The sequence below is a fragment of the Eumetopias jubatus genome, unplaced genomic scaffold (genome assembly GCF_037043125.1).
Source record: "Eumetopias jubatus isolate StellerSeaLion01/CBP00866 unplaced genomic scaffold, mEumJub1_p1.0 scaffold_10, whole genome shotgun sequence".
NCBI lineage: Eukaryota > Metazoa > Chordata > Mammalia > Carnivora > Otariidae > Eumetopias > Eumetopias jubatus.
In genome coordinates, this window is record NW_028274816.1 from 103746497 (window position 1) to 103774492 (window position 27996).

The 27996-nt window shown below is 50.1% G+C and overlaps 2 protein-coding genes across 5 annotated transcripts; both read right to left on the bottom strand.

Annotated features, from left to right (window-relative positions):
* Positions 1 to 1346: 1346 nt before the first annotated feature.
* Positions 1347 to 14660, bottom strand: PSMD3 (proteasome 26S subunit, non-ATPase 3). 3 transcript variants are annotated; one of them, XM_028089889.2, is made up of 12 exons: positions 14268 to 14660; positions 11419 to 11609; positions 9912 to 10049; positions 8237 to 8373; positions 7234 to 7424; positions 6958 to 7061; positions 4026 to 4140; positions 3802 to 3921; positions 3553 to 3656; positions 3147 to 3302; positions 2016 to 2066; positions 1347 to 1838 (listed from the first exon to the last, which is right to left on the bottom strand). In XM_028089889.2, the coding sequence occupies exons 1-12, from the start codon at positions 14482 to 14484 to the stop codon at positions 1701 to 1703; spliced, it is 1662 nt and encodes a 553-aa protein (XP_027945690.1). In that variant the 5' UTR covers positions 14485 to 14660; the 3' UTR covers positions 1347 to 1700. The 3 variants fall into 3 exon arrangements, with proteins under 3 accessions (XP_027945690.1, XP_027945689.1, XP_027945691.1); XM_028089888.2 differs by having other exon boundaries at positions 1347 to 1841; XM_028089890.2 differs by having other exon boundaries at positions 1347 to 1809; positions 14268 to 14659.
* A 2156-nt stretch (positions 14661 to 16816) lies between these two features.
* Positions 16817 to 27965, bottom strand: GSDMA (gasdermin A). Of its 2 annotated transcripts, XM_028089956.2 has the most exons (10): positions 27749 to 27965; positions 27396 to 27576; positions 23712 to 23877; positions 22756 to 22852; positions 22198 to 22245; positions 21767 to 21790; positions 20012 to 20166; positions 19434 to 19548; positions 18261 to 18334; positions 16817 to 17737 (listed from the first exon to the last, which is right to left on the bottom strand). In XM_028089956.2, the coding sequence occupies exons 1-10, from the start codon at positions 27960 to 27962 to the stop codon at positions 17495 to 17497; spliced, it is 1317 nt and encodes a 438-aa protein (XP_027945757.2). In that variant the 5' UTR covers positions 27963 to 27965; the 3' UTR covers positions 16817 to 17494. The 2 variants fall into 2 exon arrangements, with proteins under 2 accessions (XP_027945757.2, XP_027945758.2); XM_028089957.2 differs by lacking the exon at positions 21767 to 21790 and having other exon boundaries at positions 20012 to 20214; positions 27749 to 27962.
* Positions 27966 to 27996: the final 31 nt, after the last annotated feature.

The following is a 27996-nucleotide window of genomic DNA, read 5'->3' on the forward strand; positions in this document are numbered from 1 at the left end:
GACCGCATGCACTCAAGCAATCACGTGTGTGGGGGGGTGGCGCAGAGAGAATCTTCAGCAGGCTCCACGCCCAGGGCAGAGCCCCACGCAGGGCTTGATCTCACAACCCTGAGATCATGACCCCAGCCGAAATCAAGAATCAGATGCTTAACCAACTGAGCCACCCAGGTACCCCCAAAATAAAGCCTTTTTTTTTTTAATAGTTTCATTACATTGAGAGGTGGCAGTAGCTTTTTAAATGAAGCAGGTGATGCCAGATCACTGTGACCAAGCCTGGCATGGGATCAGGAACAAAAGCAAGGCCTAAAACATGCCTTTAGTGGAAATTAGGGATACTGGGGGATGAAAATCTTCAGTTGGTGATGAACAGAGCATACCTTTCCTAACAAGACTTTATTGGACCCAGTGTGCCAGGCACTGGGCAAAGCCCCAGGAGGACACAAATGCCTCATGCTAAGAACTTGCAAGTCAGGAAAATAAGACTTTCACACTACCTCCTGAGTATCTGATCTCAAGCGAGTGTTCCAGAAGCCAGGGGGATCAATCATACTGCGAGGCAGGAAGCCTGGAGTAGAAATCCATGGGGTGGAGAGCCAGAGCACGGCTGGAGAGGGAACCCAGTTAAGCAGAGGCGGAAACCCACAAGGCCGTGTTCAGGTAACAGCACTTGGAGGGAGCAGAGAACATGTACAGCGGCGTCCCAGGGGCTGCTGGGGGACACAGCAATAATTCAATGACCCGAGATGGGGAGCAGTGCTGTTAGGAGCCGGGACTTCAAGACCTAAGCAGACACATCCCCCCACCCCCACCCCCACAGCTGGAGTAAGTGGGCGGGGCCACAGGGAGCCCCCTCCTGCCTGACCCAGGTCTGCTCTCTGGGGGGTGGCGGGGGGGGGTGGTGGGGAGCTTGTCTCCCATTTGGTGAGGGCCAACTGGGCAAAGTCCAGGCTCTCCACCTCCAGCAGCAGACGTGTCAGAGCCCCTCCTCTCCTCCGCAAACCCCACCTGAGGGCCAGACCCTGGCCTTTCCTTTGATCCTCTAGAGCTCTAGATTTCTAACTTTAGAGCCAGGGCACAGAGTCTAATCCTTTATTGGACAGATGTGGGGAAGGAGACTGAGGGGTTTAGTGACTTGCCCAATACTGGCCAGCCAGTTAGAGAGGAGAGAGGCCCTTCTGGTGCCAGATTAGCATCCCTTCACCCTGCCCTTGGCTTCAGCCTCATCCACTGTCACCCTGGGTGATTACACTGGGCTAGTCCTCCCAAGACCAGGAAAGAAAAATCTGGCTCTGTCAGTACTACAGGTGTGAGAGCGAAGTACAGTCATTAAATGATGCACAAAGAACTTTGGAGAACTTTTTATTGTTTAAAAATCATAATTGAAGCTTCAAAAAACATACAACCCAACACGTGTCCCAATTCCAGTCCCCGACTCCCTGGAGAGCACGGGGCTATTCCCTCCCATCCTGCTGCCCACACCACTAGCCAGGACCCTGCCCTGGGGAGGCCTCCTGCCCACCCTCCTGCCCACCGTGCGCTATGTCACCGGCTCGGGAGGGGTCCTGGGGTGAGGTGGGGGTGGCTGGCTCCCTGCACCCCTCACCCCCTGCACATACGCAGTCTGTGAGACATGTAGGGGAAAGGGGCCAGTTCCCCGGGCAGGGGACCCCAAGGGGGAAAGATAATGAGCCAGTCCCCACTCACCCCACACCCCTCCCCAGCCCCCCTAGCTCAAGGAAAGCTGTCATCATCATCTTCTGCCATCTCCTTGGCAAACTCCAAATCTTGCTGTTCTCGCTCACGCCGTTCCTGGGGCAAGAGGTGGGGTGAGGGCTGGGCTGCTGGGGACCAGTGGGGCTCTCTCACACAGTGCTTCACCCAGCCCAACCCACCCCGAGGTCAGGGACTGCCAAAGCTTCAGAGCTGCTCTGAGCCCTTCCAGAAACCACCTCCCTCTTCCCTCTCTGTAGGGAAGTCTGACCTTTCAGTCTTCTCTAAAGTAGAAGGCACCTTACCTCTGCAGACTCCAAGTCCTTGTTGTACGATTTGGGAGGAAACCTCATGGCCTAAAGCACAGCAGAGAGAGGAACAAGATGAAGAGAAGGCATGCACTTAACTTGCGTTTATTGTGCTCCTTCTGTGTACCGGGCACCACGACCTGAATAAGGTTATTCACTCTCCAGTGGAGTCTAGCGGGGAGCTAGGCATGCAAGCGAATTACTACTACACCACGCGCTAACTGCGAAAGGGGAGAATCAGGAGACCCCGGAGGTATCAGTGACTAGCGCTCCTGAATGGGCAGGGAGGGGGACTAGCAGTGAGGAGGGAAAGGGGGATAGGAACAGACTGGTGTGCGAATGGGGGACAGGCACTCCAGGCAGAGGTTTCAACGTGTGAAAAGGCCTCGCCTTCCCTGAGCATAGCATTTACCTGATTTTTTTTTTTTTTTTAACTTATTTGAGAGAGAGAGAATGAGACACAGAGCACATGAGAGGGAGGAGGGTCCGAGGGAGAAGCAGCCTCCCCGCTGATGCGGGCCTTGATCCCGGGACTCCAGGTTCATGACCCGAGCCGAAGGCAGTCGCTCAACCAACCAAGCCACCCAGGCGCCCAGCATTTACCTGACTTTAAGCAAGGCAACAACATCCCTAGTTTCTTGGGGCAACAAGAGACCAGGAAAAATTTGACACATGGTACCAGCCCCCAAGTCAGTGCCTGCCACAGGAGAAGGGCTTAATAGCCTTTTGTGGAACTAGACACCCACCCCGCCTTCTCCACAGTTCAGACTTTACTAAGTGCCTTGAGACACTGATTGCATTTAATGTCATCAACCCTGAAGCACGCAGGGCAGGTCCTCTCACTCTCACCATCAGCTTCACAGATGGAGAAACAGTCTCAGAGAAGGTGAATGACTCCAATTTGGAAGCAAATCTGGAGCCCTGCCCTCTGAATCTGTCTGGTCCCCTGGAAACCAGGCCCTTAGAAGCAGTCAAAGGTCTTCCAGGCCCACATGCCGAGTCCCTTGCTCCCTCTGGGCTCCCTGCCCTGCCATTCAGCGACTTTACAGAGAAGGGCCAGGAACTAGGCTAATCTCTGAGGAATCCCTGAGTGCTGCCAAACCCCCCTCTGCAGCCCCAGCTTCTCACCTTGACGGACATGTTGTGGATATCGAGGCAGAAGGAGATCCGCTGGTGGAAGGCCAGCTGGGGCTCACGGGTAGAATAGATATCAATCATCTCTTTGGACTGGACATAGCCCTTCTCGTGGTTGATGCTGGCCTCAATGACGCCATCCCGGATGGCCTGCAGGTCCCCAAGGAGACGCAAAGTCACCAGAGAGCCCATCTTCTAGATCCGAGAACATCCTGTTCCTCCTTATACTCTCACACGCTCACTCGAGTACACATTCTCTCTGGAAACTTCCTGGCTTCACTCTTAAGAGTGGCACTCCCTGAAAAGACCATGCAACCCCCTCCTTGACCAATCTCCTCTCATTCCCGCCCCCTGAAATGCGGCAGGAGCGCGGTAAGCGCAGCCCCCGAGCCAGCCCCACCTTGGCAACAATGAACTCCGCGTCCTCCGGGCTATCCAGCTGCAGCTTCTGTGCAATGTCAGCCAGGGAGATTCGGGAATACGAGAGGCTGATCATGCGCACACCTGGGAAAGGGAGGAGCAGTGGGGTGGGCGTGGTGGGCACAGCCCCTTCACCCACCCATGGACACCCCTAGGGTTGTCCCCATCCCTTGCAGAAGTCTCTTCTGGGTCCTGCTCTTCCAGTGGCCCCTCAGACTCCCATCTGCACCTGTCTTAATGACGTTGTGCCGCAGTCGGATGATTAGGGTATAGGTCCCATCTGCTTGAAACTTCTCCCCAAACTGGTCCAGGACCTGGTTGAACTTGGCTAGGTTTCCGGTCCTGACAGCTGGAGGGGGAGAGGAGTGGATCAGATGATGCCAACGGGCAAACCCACCGAGGAGGCCATGGCGCCCGGGGTCTGGCCAGCTCTGGGAGTGGGACCAGCGTTACCTTGAGTCAGAAGGAAGTAGGGCATGAGTGAGCGCTTGAGGGATGGCTGACGGAACTGTAGCCGGTCCGGGATCTCCCCGAGCAGCAGCTCCACCACAATCAGAAGCTTGTGCACCTGGTGGTGGGTGACATGGGAACACAGTGAGTAGGGAGCCTCAGCAGAAGGGAGGAGGGAGAGAAATGGGGCTTCAGTGCAGTCAGACACACTGCGAAATGGGGAAAATGACCCTGCAATTAGGCCCACGCAGAGCTGGGCATGCACCTGGAGCCAGGTCCTGGGAAGAGCTGCCCCTTTGACCACACTTAGCCCTAAGTTCCACAGCACACCACGCTGCAACAGAAACACTCTGGAAGTTCAGGCCAGATGGGCAGGTCCTGTGGCTCTGAAACGGTGAGGGGACAGGGCCCAGAGGTCTAGGGAATGGAACAGGATCAGCCAAAGACGCTGGTTAGGGACGTGGATCGTTACTGGAGGAGAGGAGGTGAGTGTGGAGAACTCGGCACCTGGCTAGAGGCAGAAGCGTGGGAAGGGGATGGGCAGAACCTCAGTGAATGGGCTGTGTACGGATGCAGGAGGCTGGCTGGGAAATCCAGAAGGAAATCCTTCCCTCTCCATAAAACTGTGAGGGATTTCTGAAGCGCCTACTGTGGACTTGGCACCAAATGAGGAAAACTACAACGGAGGGGATGATGCCAGCGATGAAGGAGCCGCCTACCAAGCAGGACGGATAGGGCCGTATCACGTGATAGCAAGAGTCGTAAGGGAAGTAAGGGGTTAAGATGGGTGGTGTGTTGGGGCGCCTGGGTGGCTCAGTCGGTTAAGCGCCTGCCTTCGGCTTAGGCCACGATCCCAGAGTCCGGTGATGGAGCCTCGCAGTGGGCTCCCTGCTCAGTGGGGAGTCTGCTTCTCCCTCTCCCTCTGCCCCTCCCCCCTGCATGTGCTCTCTTTCTCTCTCCCTAATAAATAAATCTTTTTTTTTTAAGATTTTACTTATTTATTTGAGAGATAGAGTGAGTGAGAGAGAGAGCACACGAGCAGAGGCAGAGGGAGAGGGAGAGGGAGAAGCAGGCTTCCCGCTGAGCAGGGGAGCCTGACACGGGGCTCGATCCCAGGACCCTGGGATCATGACCTGAGCTGAAGGCAGACGCTTAACTGACTGAGCCACCCAGGCGCCCCCCAAAAAAAATCTTAAAAAAAAAAAAAATGTGTGGTGGGTGTTCATGCCGACACTCAGCCCCATACACCTGCGATGCTGTCCCGTTCTCTGGAGAATCCAGGAGTGAGGGGTAACCCAGGCGAAGGGCAGAAGTTAAGATATGCCATAAGGATTTGGATGAAGCAGAAAAAGGAGGATGTTCTGGCCAAGGGAACAGACTGGACAAGTGTGAGCACATGTCTCAAGAAGTTTGGAAGGCTTTCATGGGGGAGGCTGGGCCTGTCTGGGGACGTGCTGTTTTGAATGCCAGGCTGAGTTTGGAGTTTGGAGACAGAATGCTAGTCTTCACTCACTATCTCAGAAAAGCTGAGCAACCGAGTCCTCAGTTTCCTGGTCCCTACAATGCGCGGCAACGGTGGCGACAGCAGTGTCATCCAGTGTCACCATAACCCCTGCCTGCCTCCCTCACAAGACTTATAATACTCTCCTGGGCAGGTAATGGGGTGCAATGCAAGCTTCCTGGGCAAAGAGATGGGCCTGGAGCTCATTTAGTCAGGCAGGCGTGTGGAAACTGGGCTCGTAACGGGGAGGAAGACGACCAGAGATGCTAGTGGCTCAAACAAGGGCACTGGTGATAACAGAGAGGAGACAAATACAAAAGACATGGCGGCGACTTAAGTGATGGGGAAGGAGGGGTGGGGGGTGGCTCCCGCCAACAGTCTGCTGGCCAAAGACCTCACTCCAGCTCTCTTTGTTCCTTCTTGCCACCTGGCTCTACCACAGAAACCCCTGAAACCTTATCCCTTATCCATCCATAGTGAAGTCTGGTTTGAAAACTCTGCTTTACCCCACAATGCCTCTCCCCAGTACACGACACTGCTTATATACTGATTACCCGTATTTTTAGAAACTTTAGCGTATGTCATATGTTGTAAGCAATCTAATACTCTGTACACATACCGTGTTATGTCTGAAAAGCCATTCCTTTCTGTGAAATTCTACCCATCTTCAAAAGCCAAATTAAATTTAACTTTTTAAAGATGTCTTTAATTATTTGACCAAAACCAAACCCGTCTTTCTCTGAACTTCTGAACAGAAACAAACCAAATCTTGAAACCAAATCTTGACCACACGGACCTAATCATTGCACATCTCCATCTGGTTCTCTTTCAAGGGCATGAGGAGGTGGAGGTCATGTTAAAGTGGGAACAAAGGTTCATAGTTAGGAAAGCTGGGTCCAAATTCTGGCTACCAGGCTCTGTGACTTTACACAGGCCCTCAAGCCTTGCTGAATCAACGCTGTTTACCTAGATCACAGCGCCTAATACCAAGGTCAGCACTCAAAAAATACTGTGACTGACAGCTCTCGGGTGGCCAAGATTTATCTGCCCTCGAATCAGTCAGCCTGATGGAGATTTTCTGGGCTCCTTGGCCAAAGAAAACACTGCTCTCAAATGGGCATGTGAGGGACCAGGAAAGAGCCCGGGGTTTCTCAACACAACCCAGGCCCATGACTGGAATGACTATACAGAGCGCCGGGGAAACAGGAATATTCTAAACCTATCTACCAAGGATAATACTCTGAACATAAACCACGGGAGGTGCAGCAGTGTCTGCTTCATGTGCTCTGATCAATGCTATGCACAAACAGACATGCGATGCAACTTCTCTGGATAATGAAGGTTCAGGAGGCCTTCCCGGGCCCCTGCGCAGGGAAGGAGAACGAAAGCATTATCAGATGAGGAAGCGGCGCAGGCATGAGAAGCGCTGCTCACCGTCTGTTTGAAGCCAACAGCTGTGTGCTGAGGGGCCTTGCGAAGGGCATTGGTCATCGTTCTCCGGGCCTCTGAGTACTCCAGCTGAATGGCTTTGATTCGCCCTGGGTGCGGAGGAGAGAGTGCATCAGCAGAACGGCGTCATCGCGTTCAAAGCCCCTCGCAAACCAGAGCGCCGAACGGGCCTCTCAGGCACCAAGTGCCCCTGATTTTCCAGACCTCTGTACCACGTGAGCCCGAGACCCCCTGTGACCCAGGGGTGGGCCCCTCGCTCACCTGTGTAGTAGAGGTACCTGGCCCACTCATTATTGTTGGCCTGCTCGGGGAACACGGACTTGGACACCAGCTTCTCAGCCTGGTCGTACAAGCTGTAGTGCAGGTAGTTCCGCAGCAGGAGGTTGAGCAGAGTGGCCTGGCCATCTGCGTCGTGCCGGAGCGTGGCCGTCCGGAGCCGAGCGTGCAAGAAGCTTCGCGAAGGCAAGAAAAAGCATGAGGAGGAGGGGAGGTAGGGAGAGGAGGCAGAAGAACTGCCTCCAGTTCTTCACCAGAGACAATCTCTCCTGCAAACCCCATTGTTGTTCAAAGAACAACTCTTTGAACGGCTTTGACCTCTCTATTCTCACAACTGCAAAAAAAAAGTGACACAAACTGCTTTTCTGGTTATTCACTGAATCAACTCTCGAGTGTCTGTGGTGTGATGCGCTATTCCAGGTGCACGAAAAGGACACAACTCTGCAATCTAATGGGCGAGACAGCCAACGATCGTGATAAATGAGTGTCATAGGTAGCATGAGAGAGGAGATCGGGGCTGTGGAGAAACAGGGTAAGTGCAGTGGGGAATGCAGGAGGCAAGGAGGATGGGGAGGCAATTTTAAATAGCTTGATCAGGAGAGGACTCACTTCTGAGAAGGGAACCAACAAAGGCTGAAAGGAAGTAGGCAGAGGAGCACTGTCAGCAGAGAGAAGAGTATGCCTGGCATGCCCCAGGAGAGGAGGGAGGCCAGCGTGGCGGAGGAGTGAGTCGGGGGAGCAGGGGGAGGTAGAGTCAAGAAGGCAGTTAGCAGGGGCCAGAGCACGTCAGGCCTCACAAGCTATCGTGACTTCAGCTCTTCCCTGAGGAACATGGGGAGCCACCACAAGTTTTAAGCCGAGGAGTGAAATGTTTTCCAGCCTGTCCTTCTACCCTTGACCTACCAATCAATGCTCCCTTGCTGTGGAGTGTAGGGAAGTGCCTGGGGGACAGTTGTTAACCTTGGCGTCAGCCCTTGGCCACCTGTACCTGCGCACCACATCCAGCTTGTCCAGAAACTCATAGACCCGGGCGTGATAATAGTAACACTTTGCAGCCACGAGGTCCAGGGCCCGGCGGTTCTGAGTGCTGATCTTCTGCATCAGATCGTCAGAGATCTTCTGTGCCTGGGGAGGCAGCCAAAAGAGAATCAAGTGGGAGTTCCCCAAAAAGTTAAACAGGGAGCTGTCATATGAGCCAGCAACTCCCCTCCTAGGCATGAATCCAGAAGAATTGGAAACGTATGTTCACATAAAAGCTTGTACACAAATGTTCACAGCAGCATTATTCATAATTATCCATACAACAGGAATATTATTCATCCATAAAAAGGGCTGGAATCCAGATATACACTACAACACAGACAAACCTAGAAAACATTATGCTAAGTCAAAGCAGCCAGACACAAAAGGCCATGTGTTACATAATTCCATTTATAGGAAATGTCCAGAATAGGAAAATCCATGAGCCAGAAAATGTAGATAAGTAGTTGCCAGAGGCTGGGGTGAGGGGAGAATGGGGAGTGACTACTAACCGTGATGGGGTTTCTTTTTGGGGTGATGAAATTATTCTAGAATTAGTGATGATGGTTGCACAACCTTGTGAACACATCAAAACCCACTGAACGGTACCCTAAGTTTTCTTTTTTAATGTATTTAATTTTGTTAATTATTTATTTTAAGTAATCTCTGCACCCAATGTCGGGCTCGAACTCATGACCCAGAGATCAGGAGTCAGCTGCTCTATTGACTGAGCCAGCCAGGCACGCCTGAACTGTACACTTTAAAGGGGGTGAATTCTATCTAAAAACAAACTGAAACCAATTCATGGCAAGAAAAAAACAAAACAGGGAATGGAACAGGGGAACTGTCATTTCTTTCTTTCTTTTTTTTCCAGAAGATCTACTTATTTGAGAGAGCGAGCACGTGGGCGGGCACATGCACACACTCAAGAGCAGGGGTTGGTGGGGGAAGGGCAGGTGGAGGGAGAGAGAGAAGGCTCAGGCAGACCACCGCTGAGCATGGAGTTAACTCAGGGCTTGATCCCACAACTCTGAGATCATGACCTGAGCCCAAATCAAGAGTCGGATGCTCAACCGACTGAGGCACCCAGATGCCCTGGACCTGTCATTTCTTGAGCGTGTTCTTTGGACAGTGGCTGTGACTGACAAAGAAGTTGGCCCCAGCCGGAGCAGGGGGACGGTGGCTGTGCAGCATCCACGGAGTCGTTCAGTCCCCTCATCAGAGCTGCCACTCATGAAAATACCGTGAAAACTTACTATATGCAGATCACCGTGCTAGTGTTTTATTTAATGCCAACAATGATGTTGTGAGTTGGGCACCGTCTTCCCCCATCTGACGTAAAGCCAGGAGAAATTAATTTGCCATAAGGTACAGGGAGGATTTGAACTCAGGTTTCTGTCTCTAAATCTCCTTTTCCTAACAGAACCCACCAGACCGGTAGTGTGCCACAGAGAGATGCTGCCACTTCCCATGGAGTCTCAGCAGGAGCCAAGGGGGCTTCCCTGGATGTGGGGTTAGGTACATTTCCACATGCGGGAAAGGGTCCGGGGGGACGATGAAGAACCCAGGGACTGCCTCCAGTTCTTCACCAGAGACAATCTCTCCTGCAAACCCCATGCACCGCTTGGTCTGGTCCTGGATACCTCTTTGTAGCGCCTGCTGTTCATCAGGAAGATGACCATGAGGAGCTGTAGGTAGGCTTCCACTTCAGGCAGGAGTGGGGTTGACGCAGCTTTTCCTGTTCGGGGACGGAACTGTAAATCAGCTTCGGTGTCCATGGGCTAGGAGAAGACAGGAATTACTGTGGAAAAGCTCAGTTAGATCAACCAATTAAGAATTATTAAGCACTCATGATGTATTTCAACAAATATTCACTGAGTGCCTATTATATGCAAGATTTTTCTAGGTACTGGGGATATAAAAATAAAGAAGACATCCAAAGGAAGTCAAGGAGGCTGGCAAGAGAAACAAAAAAAAGGCCGACAGGAGTATCAGGAGTATAACAGACATCTTTACAGAATGGGGACAGAAAAGATATTACGAAGACCCCACAAAGAGTCTACAATCTAAGTAGAGAGATTAAACCACCACACCTGGAACCACTGCAATTTTATCAGAGAGGGTTTAATAAGGTAATATAATTCTAGAGATGAGGTCAAGAATGAGATATAATTTTTTTTTGGTGGGAACAAAGGAAATGTGGGGGAAGTTGACATATACATTGTACTTACTATCAGATCTAGTCATCCAAACTGGAACAATGTGCAACAGCACAAAAAGCAAACATGTTGGGGTGAATTCAGAGATATATAGGTTAAAAAAAAAATTTTCCAAGTGAAGTTGGAAGAGGGTGCTTTTCCCTGTTCCCAGACAATAAATTCTTCATCATTCCACCTCAAGAGATTTTTTGAGTCTGTTCTATGGAACAGCCCATGAGCATATAGGGAGATGGCTGAAGGGACAATGAGGTGCGGGAAGGGGCAGGACCTGGACATAAGGGAGATTTTACAGCCAGAAAGGAAAAGGAGAGGTCTTTCCTCACACGGAGTCCACTGCCAGCAACAAACAGACTTTGTCAGCATTCACTATGTGCCAGGCATAGTTCTAAGAGTTTTACACATATTCCTTTCCTCCCCTTCGTCCCCCAAATCTGTTCGCCACATTTAACAAAGGAAGAAAATGAAGCATCAGGAGGTTAGATCACTTGTCCAAGTCCCACATGTACCAAATGGTAGAGCTGGTTTTCAAATTCAACTCTACCTCCAGAACCTGTGCTCTTAACCACTGTTTGATACGTCCTCCGTGGTGAGGTTTCGGAGGCAGAGAGGTGGTGGTACCTTCTCCTAGGACAATGGAGACACCACCCAACTGGAGGAGAGTGTTGGTGTTGGGGAGCAGTGGGAACTGAGTTTGGTTCAAAGGGTCCTGATTCCCAGCTCTTTTCCCTGACTCAGAAGAATGATACTACAGGGCAGGATGGGTCCCTTGTTAGTGGGCAAATAAGTATTAAAATGAGCTGCTTTGTTTCACCAGTCAGCTACAGCAGGTAATAAGACAGGTCTTTAGGATGAGAAACAATTACATCGAGAGGTGGGGGTGGGGTGTCGTCTGAGGCCAAGCCTGTACTGTTTAAGTGCCTGACTCACTTACCTCTTCCAGGAAGGGCAGCAAGAAGTCTCGCGTGGCATTATTTGAGGTGAAGAAGCCATGCACAGCCTTATACAGAACATAGTGGTTGAGGCGGCGTGACGTGGAAGGTAGCATCCGCAGGGCCCTCAGCACGAATCGAGGCTCCTTGCCCGAAACTGCCTTCTCCAGCTGTTTCACGTGCTCCTTGATGTCTGTGGAGGACCACAGAAGAAAAAATTGTTACTTCTAACTCCTCCTATTCTCCCACCACTCTAGGCAAGAAGTTCTAGGGAACCTCTTTTAAAGGGCAAGATGTAGCCAGTCATTTCTTTTGCCTAATATGGTTAAGCAATACATACAGATGCCATACAATAATTTTAAGACATAACCAAGAGATAAAGAAAAATAAAGCTGGGGTAAGGGAAAGGGTAGAGGGTGACAGAGAGGAAGAAAGGAAAAGCAAAGATGAGAAACAACAAACAAGACAAACACATGGAGGGGTGCCCGGGTGGCTCAGTCGTTAAGCGCCTGCCTTCAGCTCAGGTCATGATCCCAGGGTCCTGGGATCGAGCCTCGCATTGGGCTCCCTGCTCGGCGGGAAGCCTGCTTCTCCCTCTCCCACTCCCCCTGCTTGTGTTCCCTCTCTCGCTGTCTCCGTCAAATAAATAAAATCTTAAAAAAAAAAAAAAAAAGACAAACACATGGAGATTTATCAGTTTTCTAAATAGGAAAAGACTTTCTAAATGTAAACAATGGGAGAAATCACACACACACACACACACACACACACACACACACACACACACGAATGATGAACTCCACTCTGCAAAAAATCCTTCTGAATAACTGTGTAAACAAAAATATTTGCAACAAATGTGACCAGAGTCATATTCTTATTTTACAAAGAGCTTGCATAAATTAGGATAAGTAAAAATGAACACAAATAGACAATGCAAAAAGCAGCCAGACAGCTAACCAATATGAAAATATATTTCACTAGCATTTGAAAAATTGCAAATGGAAATGTTTTCAACTACCAAACTGGTAACACAGAGGGGTGCCTGGGTGGTGCAGTTGGTTGAGGAATAATGAATTGGTAGTTTCTTTGTTACCTTTGTACACTTAGCGTAAAGTGCCTGGGTCCCCTTGACATAATAATAACTAACATTACAGAGGGTTTACTATGTGTTCATCATGTGCTAGGCACAGTTCTAAGCATTTTATTTATTTAAGATTTTATTTATTTATTTGATAGAGAGAGATGCAGCGAGAGAGGGAACACAAGCAGGGGAGTGGGAAAGGGAGAAGCAGGCTTCCCGCTGAGTAGGGAGCCCGATGCGGGGCTCGATCCCAGGACCCTGGGATCATGACCTGAGCCGAAGGCAGACGCTTAACTACTGAGCCACCCAGGCGCCCCGTTCTAAGCATTTTAATCTTTACACTGACCCAGTGAGGTACGTACTATTACTCTCATTTTAGAGATAAGGAAACAAATTCCAGTGCTTGTATGATTAGCCACTATATTGGGTATTCAACAAACGTTTCTGGAATAAATTGAACATTATGTTTATGGATATGTTAGATGAAAGCACACAAAATCATCTGTATTTAGTTATGCCTTGTTCCAAACTGTCTATATAACTTGATCTCAATTACAGGAGAGCAACTCAAAAATTCATAGGAAAAAATGTTAACCATGGTCGATGTTATTCCCTGCTACTTTAGACTTCTCATATTTTCCAAAATTTCTACAATGAAATGTGAACTGCTTCATAATAACAAAATGAAGTGCTTTAGAAGAAACATATGTATGTACCCCGTCACACCTCTGCCACTGGCTATCATTATTTTAGGTAAAACGGTCTTGATTAGATACCGAGCCTGTTGCCCAACTTTAGAGTAGGGGCTGATGCAGTCAACATTACATCCTCAAAAACATCACCCAGGAGCCTAACTTTGCTTATCTCAATGTTTTTGAGCAAGGTTCTCATGCAGTTAGAGAGAAGACCCAATAAACAGTCTGGTTCCACTTGATCCAGAGCTGGGAAAACGGCACCAGGTTCACAGTGGGAAGCTCTCACACTGCCCACTCCAAATGTGGACAGGATGCTCTGAGAAAAGTGAAATGTGAACTTGGAGGACCAAGACGGTCGGTAGTAAGAAACTGGGAAAAAGTACCTAGGAGAAAAGAAATGGGGGGATTGATACATAGTTTAGGTGGAAGGTGAGTATTAGGAACTCAAAGATGACACCTAAAAACTTGAAAGTCTGTAATGTGTTTCAACTTTTTAGGAACAGAAGTAAAGGCCTGAAGGGAGAGAATGAGCAACGGGATCGTTAAGGCACCTTAGTTACAGAAACAGGGAAGCAAGATACTGAGTAGAAAGGCTTCTCTTAGGGGAGTTTCCCAGAGGTAGCTAAGACAACAGAAAACTTTTGTACAGTCTTAAAATTCAGGGGCCAGTATTCTGCGTCACCCTGACCCCCTTTACACACATAAATACAAACACCGGTTTCTAGAGGGACCGATCACATGCTGGGGACGTTAGAATCAGTTCGGTGGATGTAAACAGAGTAGGTCAGAGAGGACTTAGAAGAGGGAGAGAGTCCACAGGCCCAGTGAGACCCCCTTCTAGATGCAACCCAGGTAAGGAAGGAGGAGGTATGTTCAGGGAGAAATCCAGAGCCTGAAGAGATGATTCATTATTGGGGCTGGAGTCAGGAGTGTCAGGGTGGTAGGGGCCGGGCACTGGGGGTGAGCCTAAGGAATCGGGGGTGATGGAATCTGCGCTGGGGTCCCGAGGATAGGCAGGATCACCGGGGCGCTGTCATCCGTGACCACGGCACGTCCCCGGCCCGGGCTCTCGTACCCTCCAAGGTGACGGTGTCCAGCTCTCGCTGGGAGTGCTCAGCCGCCGCCGCCGCTTTGCTGTCAGGCTCCCCCGATGACCCGCCACCCGCCGTCGCCTCCTCTTTCATCTCCACATCCTGGGGGGTCGGGGGCGGCGGTGGTTCTTGTTCCCCTCCGCCCGGCGGCGGCTTCGCCTTGTCCGCGCCGCGGCGCCGCGCCGAGCCCTCCTGTTTCATGGCGCCCGGGGTCGCGGCCTACTCCGGGGACCGAGACCAGGGCCTCGCGTGAATCCTCGCACCAGAGACCGGGAACCGAGCCGGGCCTGCACACAAGCGCGGGCTCGCGACGGGCCGCACGATGACGGAGCAGCTGCAAACCCCTTCCCGACGCTGGGCCTTCTGGGAAACGCCAGGCCCGGCAGGCCGAAGGCCGAGTCCACAAAAGGAAAAGAAATCAACAGCCGAGGTGCAGGATGGAGGCGGATCTTCGAGGAAGGAGCTGGGAGGAGCTTGTATGCGTCGGCCCGGCATTCGGAGTGCTTCAGTGTGTTATTTGATTCTATGTTCCTCTGGAGTGCTTTTCCGTGCGCGTCCACGAGATGTCCCCTCAGGCTCCAATGTGGGTTACATCGGAGTCTTAAGAGCACTGTAACCAGCGTGGAGTAAGGCCTATCGCAGCGCAGGGCGTGATGACATCATGAGGCCCCACCTCGCTCAGTCTGCGCCCCCCTGCCCTCCGCCCCCTGTTTGGGGGTCTCGGTCGAGATTCTCGAGGCTCGTACTCGACCGCCGCCCAGTGCATCCCGCGCGAGGGAAGAAGCCGCGAATGGGGGATATGAGCACCGAACTGGGGAGTAGGAGAAATCATTGGGATTCACACTTCCTTGTCAGATTTTAGCAAGAGCTGAAAATAAGGCATAAAATCCGACAGCCTGGGAGTGTGGACGGCGGGAGAGTGCGTTTGTGTACAAGCACTGCAGTATAAAATACACGGGTCCACTCTATGTACGGCCCAGAGCTAGCACGTTCGGGGCGTGGAGTCATTAAAAACAGCTCCAGAAAATAGTCTGCTGGAGGCTCTGCTCTGCCGTGTAAGGTGAGGTGGGTGGAAAGCAGGTGGAAGCCCCTATTGGCAGAGGCTTCAGGGAGTCGGTCGGGGCGTCTGTTTGCGTCCAGACAGACACCGTAGTGAAATGGGGAGCGGAATAATAGTGTACCTAAAGAGAATCTAAGAATTCCCAGGGGAAGGAAATTGAACCAGAAATCCTGTCCACTTATTTTTCAAAGGAATCCTCCAGTGATTCTGCAGGAGGAAGATACAGGTTCCAACTTAAGACACAAAACAAAAACTCCCCCCCCGGCCTCCCCCCCCCCCCCCGGTCTTTAAACTTGCCTCTCTTCTGTAGTTGGAAGTCCTAAATTTTAAACCAGGTCAGACCCTACAAGACAATCTAGCTCTGCTGTAAGGTCATAGAGGGCAGAGAATATGTTTCGACCATATTCTTTGTATTCATATAGAGAGGATATTTTTTGTCTCCTCGTCCTACTACTGCAGCAAATAGCTCCTTGCACTGAACAACTGCTTGCTGAAGGAAAAACATTTTGTCCGGTTTTAGGGAACGTGCCTTGACCAACTCCTCCCTGTCTCTCTGCCCCCTTGGGCTACGGGACAGATAACAGGACTTTTGAATCATCCCTGGAATAAACTCATTAAAGCCTTTCTTCATAACACCCTATCTAACTGAAAGTGGGCGAGAAGGGTAAAGGAAGAAAACAGAAAACAGATGAGCTTTGTTGTTCATCCTTACAAAGTTACCCTTCTGGATAGTTAGGGTGTTAGCTCACCTCTTTATTAAGTGTACATCACAAGAGAAAAACAACCAGGTCAGCAGATAATTACTCAGGATGTCTTTGAGCAATGTAGTGAGGCATTGGAAGATGCCCCAGAATGGGGGAGGATGGCTTAACAGAAAGCTTTTGGCAGTTGATCATGAATTCCTGTTTAGTGAGGGAACTAGCCAGGGGAGGTGGTGCCTAGGAAAGGGGCGAGTCTGATTCCTGGGGCCAAAAACCTTGGAGAAATTATTCCACTCATAAAACTACTTTAAAAGAAATTGGCGAAAGATGTTAAAACCCAGCTTTAGGCAGAGGAGGATGGTATGAACCCACTAGTTTTAAAAGATTGCAATATCCATATTTGCAGGTCCATATGGCAAGCTCACATTACTTCCTACAACCACCCTGAATTGAGGTCAGAAGAGGGAAAGGTGAAATAAGATAATATATCAATTTCTTTTTTAAAGTTATGGGTCAGTCTTATTCTTGGGTACTATTTTTTTAAAAAGGCTTACCTGCATTTTCTTTTTGATATACTTGAAAGTTTTCTTACTCTTGTTTTGGGTTTGTACCACAAATAAGGCTGTCCTGGTCCCTTAACCTGAGTCCAGAGGATCCTAAACCCTCCTCTTTGAAGACAAGCTTCTTTGATGATCTTCTCACTTTAGAATTTATTTATTTATTTATTTATTTTTAAAAAAGATTTTATTTATTTATTTGACAGAGAGAGACAGCGAGAGAGGGAACACAAGCAGGGGGAGTGGGAGAAGGAGAAGCAGGCTTCCCGCGGAGCAGGGAGCCCGATGCGGGGCTCGATCCCAGGACCCTGGGACCATGACCAGAGCCAAAGGCAGACGCTTAACGACTGAGCCACCCAGGCGCCCCTCACTTTAGAATTTAGATTCTACATTCTACACCCTCATAGTTCTCTGGGCATTTTCCAGCTGACCTGTGGACAGTATAATAGAACTCATGTATACATGATCTGTATGTAGTATGATAATGTCTATTTTTTTTCCTGGCAGAAGTTAAGAAAAACACCAAAAGACATTTCATCCAAAGTGGAACCATATTTTCCATTAATTCCAGTAAAACTTGATTTATGGAAGCATAAGCAGGAGGAATTGGGATAGGAAATTAATTATTTTTGGTTTTGCTGAAATGATTCATAGTTTTAAAAATGTGAACTTTTCCACTTTTAAAGAATTTAAGCATCAGCAGATGGGTTGTGAAGCTGAAGGGGTAGGGGAAGAGGTAGAGCTGGACAAATGGAAATCGCTTATCTTGGGTGATCAGCTAGGGTTTCCATCATCTTCAGTCTGGGGGCTCTAAAATACCCTTGGGTGTTAAGAACACAGCACAGTGAAGTCGGGAAGGCATTAGGAGGCAGGAAGCAGGTGGAAAAGGCCAGTTAGGAGGCCTTGGTCAGCAGCTGCAGGAGGGAGAGGCCAGCATAAAGGGCACAGAGGCGGGGGAGGGTGTCTGGGTCCCACGTGTACTGGGGGCCCGATCTCTGCACTTCGAGGCCACTCAGCCCCACTAGGGCCTCTGTGAGGGTCAATTCCTCTTCCCCAAGGGAGGAGAGCAGGTCAGGCTGCAGGGGGAAAACACCCTCTTTATCCTGTAGGAAACTCTGTTCCATTGTGCTCTCCACCTGCAAGGAACCAAAATAACATGAAAAGAAAGAACTGGAAGCCTGTCCTCCTTTCTCCTAACTCATAAAAACCATGAAGAGGGCTACCTGTCTCTTATTATAACTCCTTCCATTACAAATCCATGTGGGCCTTATAACCACCCTGTACTGTGGGCAGCCCCCCCCTTTTTTAAAGCCCTATTTTACAGAGGAGTGAATTGAGACAGACTTAGAGACATGAAGAGATTTGCTCACATCACTTGGCTGTGAAGAAGCAAAGCCCGGGTTTTCTGTCTTTTCAAGCTGAAAAACCCAGACAACTGCCCAGAAATTCACTCTTTTACTTCCAGTTGCGAAATAGCAAACAAGGGAGGACATGGAGACAAATGAGCTGTGGGCATGAGCCCTTGCCCTATGACAGACGCTCTCCAGGACAGACAGAGGCTCTCCAGGACAGTCTGTCGTTAGGCTAAGTCTGTATCTTTGCACTGGTTCCAGCTGACTCCCTCCCAAGCTCTCCCCAGCACCTGCTGTTTTCTCTCACCAGCTTTAGCTGCAAGGGTAGTATCTTTTTCTCCACTGATTTTATCAGCAGCTTCTGTTGGGCTTCACTTAGCTCTGGAGGAAAAAAAAAACCCAGAGAAATGAACATATGGTGCTGGTGCAAAGGGGGACTCCAGACTCCAAAGAGGTACACTTCCAGAATTTCAGCATTAATTAATCCACACATTTATCCAAGGTTGAATGCTGCTCTATGCTGTGCACCTTTGCTGGGGGTGTCAGGTAAAAATCATACCCCTTCACTCAGGGAACTGGCAGGCCAGCGGAGAAGACTAAGCCATGTGCAGGGACAGTACAGGGTGTTAAGGGAGCGATAGCTGAGGGGTCTACTTTGGACTTGGCATTTGAGGGCAGGCTTTTTAAGGGGACAGACATCTCAGCTTACTCCTGAAGGACTAGAGAGTTTTTCTAAGTGGGGCAATGTTTCATGGAGAGGGAAGAAGAGAGTTCAGGGCAAGATGAGAAGATATTACTCTCTGAAATTAAAGCTAACAAATTTCTATATAAAAGTGATGAGCTTAGGGACGCCTGGGTGGCTCAGTCAGTTAAGTGTCTGCCTTCAGCTCAGGTCATGATCCCAGGGTTCTGGGATCAAGCCCCACATCGGGCTCCCTGCTCAGCTGGGAGCCTGCTTCTCCCTCTCCCTCTGCCCTCCCCACACTCCTGTTCTCTCTCACTCTGCTCTCTTTCTCTCTCAAATAAATAAATAAGATAATCTTTTTTTAAGAAGTGATGAGTTTAGCCATATGTAGAAATTTTAAATATGTGGCTGGTAAAGCTAGGGTTATTTCCCAACCTCTATTAGCAAGACTAGGCCACCTTCTCAGATTATCCAGATGAATCCTTGGGAAGGTAAACAATTTTTTAAATTTTTATTATTTTATTTTATTAAGGCAGTCTCTTCCCAATGTGGGGCTCGAACTCACAACCCCAAGATCAAGAGTTGCATGCTCTACCAAGAGCCAGCCAGGTGATCCTATAACCAATTTATTTAAATGTAGATATAAAGTACTTTAACTGTGGTATAATTTGCCTGGCATGCATGCATGCATGCATGCATTCATTCATTCATTTATTCATATATCTGGGAATTCATCCAGTGATTCATTCCTATCACCAAAAAGGTATATAAATGAAGACTTTATTCTCTACTTACGTGTTAGGGCTCCGAGGAAATACAGGATGCCACCCATAACCTCCTTTGATACCAAGGCATCTTTTGGGAGTGCCTCTAGCGTCACTTCATGTCCTTTGTCTAGAGCCCCTTCAAGCTGCGGGGAAAGGTGGGCAACTATTTAAGATAACACGGGTAAGGGGCCCAGCACAGTGCCTGGCACATCACAGTCTCTTGAGATGTGCTAACTATCTCTCTTTTCCTTGTTTCTTTTTCAAGGTGTCGAGTCCTGAAAAATACCAGACTCCTGGATTTCTTGGTCCCTGAGCCTTGAACGCTGGGAAGGAAAGGTTCCAGTCCCCTTTCCAAGAAAGGGCCCTGCTGGCCTGCTGCCTACCCTCTGTCTGTCTGCAGGGAGCATGTGCTTTGAGGGAATCTGCCCTGTGTGCCCTTTTCCAGAGCAGTGGTAGTTGGGCAGGCTGGGGGGCACCTGGCCAGCTTCGAGGAAGACACCCACCATCAATTCTCCTGGCCGCTGACCACCTTCTATCCTGTCAGATCCCCTGCCAATTGCAACACCCACCCACACGTCCAGCAGCCACCTTCCTCTGGGGCCTCACCATGAGCTCCAGGTCCTGTAGCTCCTTTTTCTTCCCAAGAAGTTTGCTGAGGGAGGTGAGCAGGGAGCTTTGCCCTACCCGGCTTAGCTTCTTCACTTCTTGGATCTCTCTTTGAACTTCTTCTTTTAGTGTCTTGAAGTCCTCATGTTCCTCCTCTATTGAGACAGTGAACATGGTAAGCCAAGCACCCTCCGTCTGGCGGCCTTCCCATTCAGCCCCTTTCTATCCCTGTGCTCTGCACCCAGCCTGAGCCTGGCCTCCCTTTCTTCTTGATCAGGGAACATGATTATGAAGTTTCCACGAGTCCTGACTCGTGGGGGATGGCCTGGGCAAGGAGGTGGCGCAGGACCCACATTATCATCTAAGCAGGCAGTTGATTCTCCCCAGGCTCCCAAGCCCCATCCTGTGACAGTAGATAATTGACTTCCCTTTCTCTAAGCCTCCAGCTTAAAGTTGAGAAGGAAAGTCTATTTCCCCTTCTTGGGAGTTATTCGACAAAGAAGAATGACTTTGGTGACTGAGTGAAGGCTAGGATGGGTGGGTCTTTATCCAAGGATGTGGGTGGATCAGGGTTATCTTGGCCTGACCCTCTAAGGGCCTGGCATCCTAAGAATATGTCCAGGGGAGTAGCTTCTGGAAGCTCTTGGAAGTGGCTCCAGTCGCCCAGTCCTGGGACTCAGCACTTGTCTTTCCCTCGCTCCACCCCATTGCCTCCATGCCAAAGTCTTGGGAGAAACTCAGAAAATTCCTTACCAGCATCAGATGCCAGGATGGGGGGGGGGGGAGAAGAGACAAGAATGTATTCCTCCAATATGGTAGCCATGCCCAGGGGATGAAACATTAATGGGGATTAGGAAATATATCCTGTCTCCTGGGATATTTCAGCTATCTTAAGGCTACACTTGCTCCATTCATGGGAGGCAGGAATGGGGCAGGAGAGAAGCTAATGCAATGTGAAAAGGAGCTCCTGGATTGATTGCGTTGGCATCACTGTGATTTAGTGACTCATCCGTCCCGGATGCTGGGTGGCCGAGCAGCAGGTGTGCGTGGGACAGGTTACAGCTAAGGACGCCCTCGAGGTCAGAGGTCGAGGCATCAGACTACCTGGGTATTCTGTCCAAAGACATCCCCCCTGCCACCACTTTTTCCTAAGCTATTGGAATCTCTGCCATGTTTTGGGGACAGTTGTTTGCTGAGACCTGCTCTGTCATGTTCCCCGTCAGTCTTTCAGGGAAGAGAAGAAAAAGATTAGAGTTTTAAAATTCTGTGTCAAGGGGCCCCTGGGTGGCTCAGTCGGTTAAGCATCCAACTCTTGGTTTCGGCTCAGGTCATGATCTCAGGGTCTCGGGATTGAGCCCCGTATGAGGCTCCCTGCTCAGCGAGAAGCCTGCTTCTCCCTCTCCCTCTGCCCCTCCCCCCTGCTCCTGCTTACTCTCTCTCTCAGGTGAATAAATAAAATCTTTAAAATAAATAAATAAATAGATAGATAAAATCCTCCATCAAAAAAGTTGCAGTTAAATGAGCAGAAACGGGCGCCTGGGTGGTACAATCGGTTAAGCATCCAACTCCTGGTTTTGGCTCAGGTCATGATCTCAGGGTCGTGGGATGGAGCCCCACGTAGGGCTCTGCGCTCAGCTTGGAGTCTGCTTGAGAGTCTCTCTCCCTCTCCCTGCCCCTCCTGCTTGTGCTCTCTCTCTCTCTAAAATAAATAAATAAATAAATCTTAAAAAAAAAGAAATGAGAGGAAACACTTACCGGTGAACTTCTCCTCTGGCTTTTCTGAAAACAGAAACAATGTACATATGTCAGCATAAAACCTATTTGTGCCTTTTTATCTAGAGCGGAAGTCAAGGCAGCTTTATCAGTGATTATTATAAAAACATGGAGATTATGTTAGCTCATCCCCTCCCCCCGCCCCCCCCTCCAATTTGGGAACACGCAATATCTCTCAGTCTTATTTCTGCTTCTGCTTCTGACTTCGGTCTCTTTCTGTTTCTCTGTCTCTCTAGGGCAGTATTTATGTGCCTCTGTCTGCCTTTCCCGAAGTCGAGGACAGATATTTTTATAAAGGGACTTGGGAAACAAAACGAAGGGCTCCTTGAGGGATTATATGTTATTAGAGGGTGCAGGATTTTAGCAGATGATGTCAGCGTTGGGCGAAAGATAGGGGAAGTGATTTCACTTACCTCCAGGAGGGAAGGTTTGCATGTTATCATTGTAGATATGTGGAATATCTGTAAGGTGCAAGAGAGGCAAAAGCAGGAGGACCCTTAAACAGCTGCCCACCTTCCTTCTCTATTCTCAAGTCCATGGGCTCCGCTAAGGGCTAGGTCCCTGTCCCCAAAGGCCCCACCGAATCCCCTGCTCCACCTCTGTTGCTGAAAGAACTCTCTTCTTCCTCTGTAAATCCTAGGACAACACTATTTCCTGCCTTGCATCCTAGTGCTGATATCTGGGTCTGTTTCCTCCATTGGCCCCAGACTTCTCGAGAGCAGAGCTGTGCTTGTTCATCTCCGTGCTCTTTTCCTCCAGCTAACGCAGTGCCCAGCATGCAGGAGGTGCTCAGAACCCAGGAGGTTCCTTCACTCCCTCTCCAGAGTAGCCCCCGCTGTTCTGTCCCTGGGCCACAATACCATACACTCCAGCACTCCTTCCCTGGCTTGCCACTAGAGGGGACCAGGATGCCTTAGTGCTAATGCAGGTAATTCTTGTCTTGAGGGGAGAACATGCCAGTGTCTGCTCACCCCATTCTTCTTTGCCTTGGACCATCAGTTGTCTCACTCGAAAGGCCAGGATGCAGCCCTTGGGGATGGTTACGGCCTCCTTGTGGTTTATGGATCCCTAGGATCAGACAATGAAGATTCATGAACCGGCCGAGATTCTGAGACAAGGGGTGAGGGAGGGGCATGTGGAGGGGCAGGCCCGAGCACCTCTGGGGAGATAAGAAATTGAAAACCCTTCATTCGCGTTCCTGACTGCCTTTCCACCCAGTCTGGACTTCATGGAATGCACTTCAAAACCCTTCTGCATCATCCCTCTAATGGTGTGTATCTCTCTTCCTGGTTCAGACACATGAAGGAACTGGGCGGACCCACTCCATCACCTGCCTGGGCATCTCTGACCCACCTGAGAGTTTCCACAGGCCCCATTCCTTCTTCCTCTTCACCATCTGGCCCATGCTCATCTCCTCCAGGAAGCCTTCCATGACTAACCCTACCTCAGTTCCAACTCACTCCTTGAATATTTATACAAACTAGGTTTCGGTATGTAGAGCACTACTTATTTACATCGAATCTTCAGAACCTGTATTCTCGGGGCTTTAACCTGTGTGTCTCCTCCATGAGACTGAGAACTTTTTCTGAGAGCAGGGATGTCTCTCTCCTGTGCACTGGGAACACCATGAGGGATGACCCACGACTAAGAGTTTCCCCTTCCCTGATAGCTCCCTGTGGCATCTGGCACAGGCATCTGCCCACACAGGGCACCCTTGACCAGAGAGAGGACTTGTGTCTGGCCGACAGGGGCCTGAATCTTGAAAAGCAGGAAGAAGGAGTGGGTCATTTTCAGTATCCTGGGTAGGCACCGATTGGGCAAAGTTAATGTGTTAACGTGGCCTCTAAGGAGAGGCTAAATGTAAGTGCGTGTGTGTGTGTGTGTGTGTGTGTGTGTGTGTGTGTGTGTGTGTGTGTGTGAACCAAACCTGTAGTCCCAACGGGGCAAAGAACGGGAGGGAGAAGCAGCCCTCCGCCTTGCCGGCTCTCTCCAGAGTGACCTCCTGCACGGTCTCCACCACCTCCATGACCACATACAGGTTCTCCCCTCGGTCTCGCATCTCCTTCAGGAACGGGTGCTTGGTGGACAGCTTCCTGGGGCAGGAGACACGTGAAGGGATGGGTCAGAACCTCTCCCCGCCTGGGCCATCATGCCCTTCTCTTCTCCTCGGTCATTCGCAGGAGCTAGGCACGGTGGCATTAGGGAAAGGGGTGAGGACTCTGGAGTAAGAGACCGAGGCTGAAGCCCAGATGTCCCGCTTACTGGCAAGGCAGCCACTCCGAGTCCGGGGAGCCTCATCTATAAAATGAGGATAATGACACCTCCCTCCAGGGGTGCTGAGAGGAAAACTAGGAAATCATCTGGCACGGCTCCTGGCCCAGAACGGCCGGCTCCTGGCCCGAACAGCCTCCCCCCGCCCCGCCCCCTGGTTGCTCTTTCCCCCTTTTCCCTCTGCCTCGGGGTGCCTTCCCCTCTCTTTCCTCCTCCCTGTTCTTAGTCCTGTTCCTCTCTCCTGGGGCCCTTTGTTCCCATCCCTTACCCTCTCTCTTGCTATTAACACCAGTCCTTCCTCCCCACTTGCTGCCATCCAGAAACCCGTCCTTTGATCTTGCCGCTCCCTCAAATTACCATTCTGTTTCTTTCCTTCCCTTCACTGGCAAGTCTCTCAAAAGACGCACCCATACACACCATCTTTACTTCCTCGCTGTCCACTCCTAAATTCTTCATCATTTGACTTCCATTTCCACTCCTCGACTGAAATCCTGGTGACCTCGCACCCACCAGATTCACAGACCTTCCCTCACTCTGCACAACACTGACCCTGCCGCCCAAAGCCTCCCTGCGATGCGGTCTTCTCCTGGCTTCTGGTGCCACCGTGCCGCCCCGCTTCGGCTCCCAGCTCTCAGCCTTCTGATTCTGCGTCTCCTGTGCTAGTTTCTTCGGTTCCTTCAAATTTCACGTTCTCTGAGATTCTGTTCGCAGTCCTCTGCTGTCTGGATTTCTAGAACATCCCTTCCCTGCAACCCCATTCCTATAGTTTTCCATCTTTATATGGCCGACCACCCCACAGGGATATTCACCTTGACTTCTCTCCTGAGCGCTGGGCCCTCGTTTCCAACTGCCTTAAAATTTTTCTTTTAAAATGAGATATAACTGGGGCGCCTGGGTGGCTCAGTCAGTTGAGCGTCTGGCTCTTGGTTTCTGCTCACGTCGTGATCTTGAGGTTGTGGGATTGGGCCCCACGTGGGGCTCCAGGCTCAGTGTTGGGGGTGGGGTGTCTGCTTGGGATTCTCTTTCTCTTCCTCTCCCTCTGCCCCTCACCCCACTCGGTCTCAATAAATAAATAAATAAATAAAATCTTAATAAAGTAAAATGAGATAAAATTGACATATAACATCATGTTAGTTTTAGATGTACAATATATGCAAAGCAGCGTTGTTAACTGTGGTCACTCAGCTGTCTCACTGGACCCGCAAACTCAAAATGTCCAAAAGGAGCCCACAGTCTTTCTCTCCAAATACTTCTTCTAAAGTCTGTCTTCTTGTTTCTGTTAATGTCATCACTTGGGTCAAATCTCAGAGTTAATTTTTTAACATTCTCATATATTTAATTATTTATTTTTTAAAAAGTTGTATTTATTTAAGGCATACAACATTTTTAAAAAAGGTTTGTTTGTTTGTTTGTTTTATAAGTAATCTCTATACCCAACTCGGGGCTTGAACTCACAACCCCAAGATCAAGAGTTGCATGCTCTTCCAACTGAGCCAGCCAGACGCCCACAACATGTTTCGATATACCTCCACACAGAGAAATGATTACTACAGTGAAGCTAATGAACCTATCTAGCTCCTCACATAGGTACCATTTTGTGTATGTGCGGTGATCTACTCTCCTAACAAATCTCCAGTGGACAGTATAGAATTATTAACTGTAGTCATCATGCTATACATTGGATCTCCATCAGCGTCATCTCTGACAAAACCTTCTCCCTCAACCTGCAATCAGCTGCCAAGTCCAGGCCATTCTGGCGCCCCAGAGGTGCTCCAGCCCTGCCAGCTCCTCCCTCTTTATTCTGACCGCTCTTCCCAGCTCCGGTCCTCATTTTGCATCTCTGACGGACAGTGGAATGGTGTCTTGCCTGTCTGCCTGCTTCCAACCCCTGCCTCTCATCCTCTGGCTGCCATACTTCCTCCGTCTGGACAGATGAATCACGACACACATCAAGGCATCCTTGGGGGCCCCCTGAAGCCTACGGAACAGTTCCACATCCTTGACCAGGCACCTGGGTCCTCCATGATCTGGGCCTTAGCCTCTGCTTCTGACTTGCTCCACTCCTACCTTTTCTGCTCCTGCCAAACCAGCTCTTCATTCTCCCTAGAGGTTTTGAGGTTTCTCACCCACGTGTCTTTGTAATGTCCATCTCCCAGACCTTCATGTTCGATTTCTACTCGTCTTTCAAGACCTGGATCATGGGCTGCCTCCTCCGTGAAGTTCCACTTCATTTCCCCAGCCAGAAGTCCCTCTAGCCTGCCACAAAACTCAGGCAAAGTCCTCCTAGGCACTACCTCTCACCTTGGATTATAGTTACTGTTGCACAGATTTTTTTTTTTTTTTTACAACTCCTGATTGCGAGGTTCTTGGACAAAGATGTTCCAATGCACCCCGGCACCTAGTGGGGTGTTTTGCACTCCTTTGAGGCTGTATGAATGTTTACAGGGTGACTTTCCAAGCACCTTAGCTCTTCCTTCCTGCCTCACTTCTTTCAACCACTACTTAACTACTTAAAAGTCAGTTCCCCTGGCAAGCCCAACATCTGAGCTGCCCAGCATCGACATGGCATCTGCCACACCCCTTGTGCTGCGGGGGCAGCATTCCCAAGGGCTGCCTGGTGTGTATATATGGGACCAGGCAGATGGCTTGATTTATGGGAGCTTAGCTGTGGCTAAGCTTCAGTAGGGAACAGATAAGACCCTTTCCCTTTTATACATTCATAGTTTAGGAAGGAACCCTAGAGATTTTCATGGAACCCCATCATTGTTCAGGAAAGAAAACTGAGGTCCTGAGAGGAGAAGTGACTTTTCCAAGGTCACACGGCGAGTTAATGTGAACATACTCATCCTTGTGTGTGTGTGTGTGTGTGTGAGAGAGAGAGAGAGAGAGAGAGAGAGCAGGGGGGTGGTACTGGAAGTAGTGGAAGGATGGGGGGAGGGAGTGGTTAGGGGTTGGCCCAGATGTACCCATGGGCCAGAATGGTTATCTTTTTTTTCTTTTTAAGATTTTATTTATTTATTTGACAGAGAGGGAGAGAGCAAGCAAGCACAAGCAGGGGGAGCAGCAGAGGGAGAGGAAGAAACAGACTCTGAGCTAAGCAGGGAGCTTCATGCAGAGCTCGATCCCAGGACCCTGGGATCATGACCTGAGCCGAAGGCAGATGCTTAACTGGCTAAGCCACTCAGGCGCCCCCAGAATGGTCAGATTTAAGAGCTCTCCTGTGATGACCCTATAGGTGAAGGTCAGTGTGAGGGCCCTGCCTTTTAACTTAGGGCCCAAAGCACCCTTTCCAAGCACCAGCAACCCCATCCTGGCAGCCCCCCAGCCCTACCACTCTCACCTTTCCTGGTGCAAGGTCTCCAGAGCCTTAGGGGCCACACTGAGTGTCTGGACCTCCAGGGTACTGCTCCTGGACAGCCCGGCAGTCCCCGTGACCTTGACTGTCTTTGGCACATCCACCTCTCCCTCCACTCGGGCATCCAGCATATTCTTAAAGCTAAAGTTCCCAGAGTCTGTCGGATCTGCAGGAGAGAGAAGATGAAAGGGGCCAGGCTGAGAGGCCTCCCTCTTCCCCTCCCTCCTGGGAGAACTTTGGGCTAAGTGACACCAAGCCACATCGGGGCAGAGGGAGCTTTGGGTTCCTCCTTGTAAGCCAGGGCCTGGGCCCCATCCTTCGAGAGTGCCGGAACTGACCTGAAGGTGAACTGCCAACTTCAAGCACATCCAGGAGGGTGTAGTCAGTGCGGACATAGCGGGCACCCCAGAAGAGTGTGCTCTTCCTCTTCCGCAGCACCAGGCAGAAAGGATGGAAGCGCTTGAAGTCTATGAGGCTGTCAAGGGGTGTCAGGTCCCCTCTAGGGTTTAGCTGTCTGGCCAGGGCCCGGGTGACATTTTCAAAGATGGTCATTTTCTCTGTGGGGGTGGAGGGAGACAGGATAGTG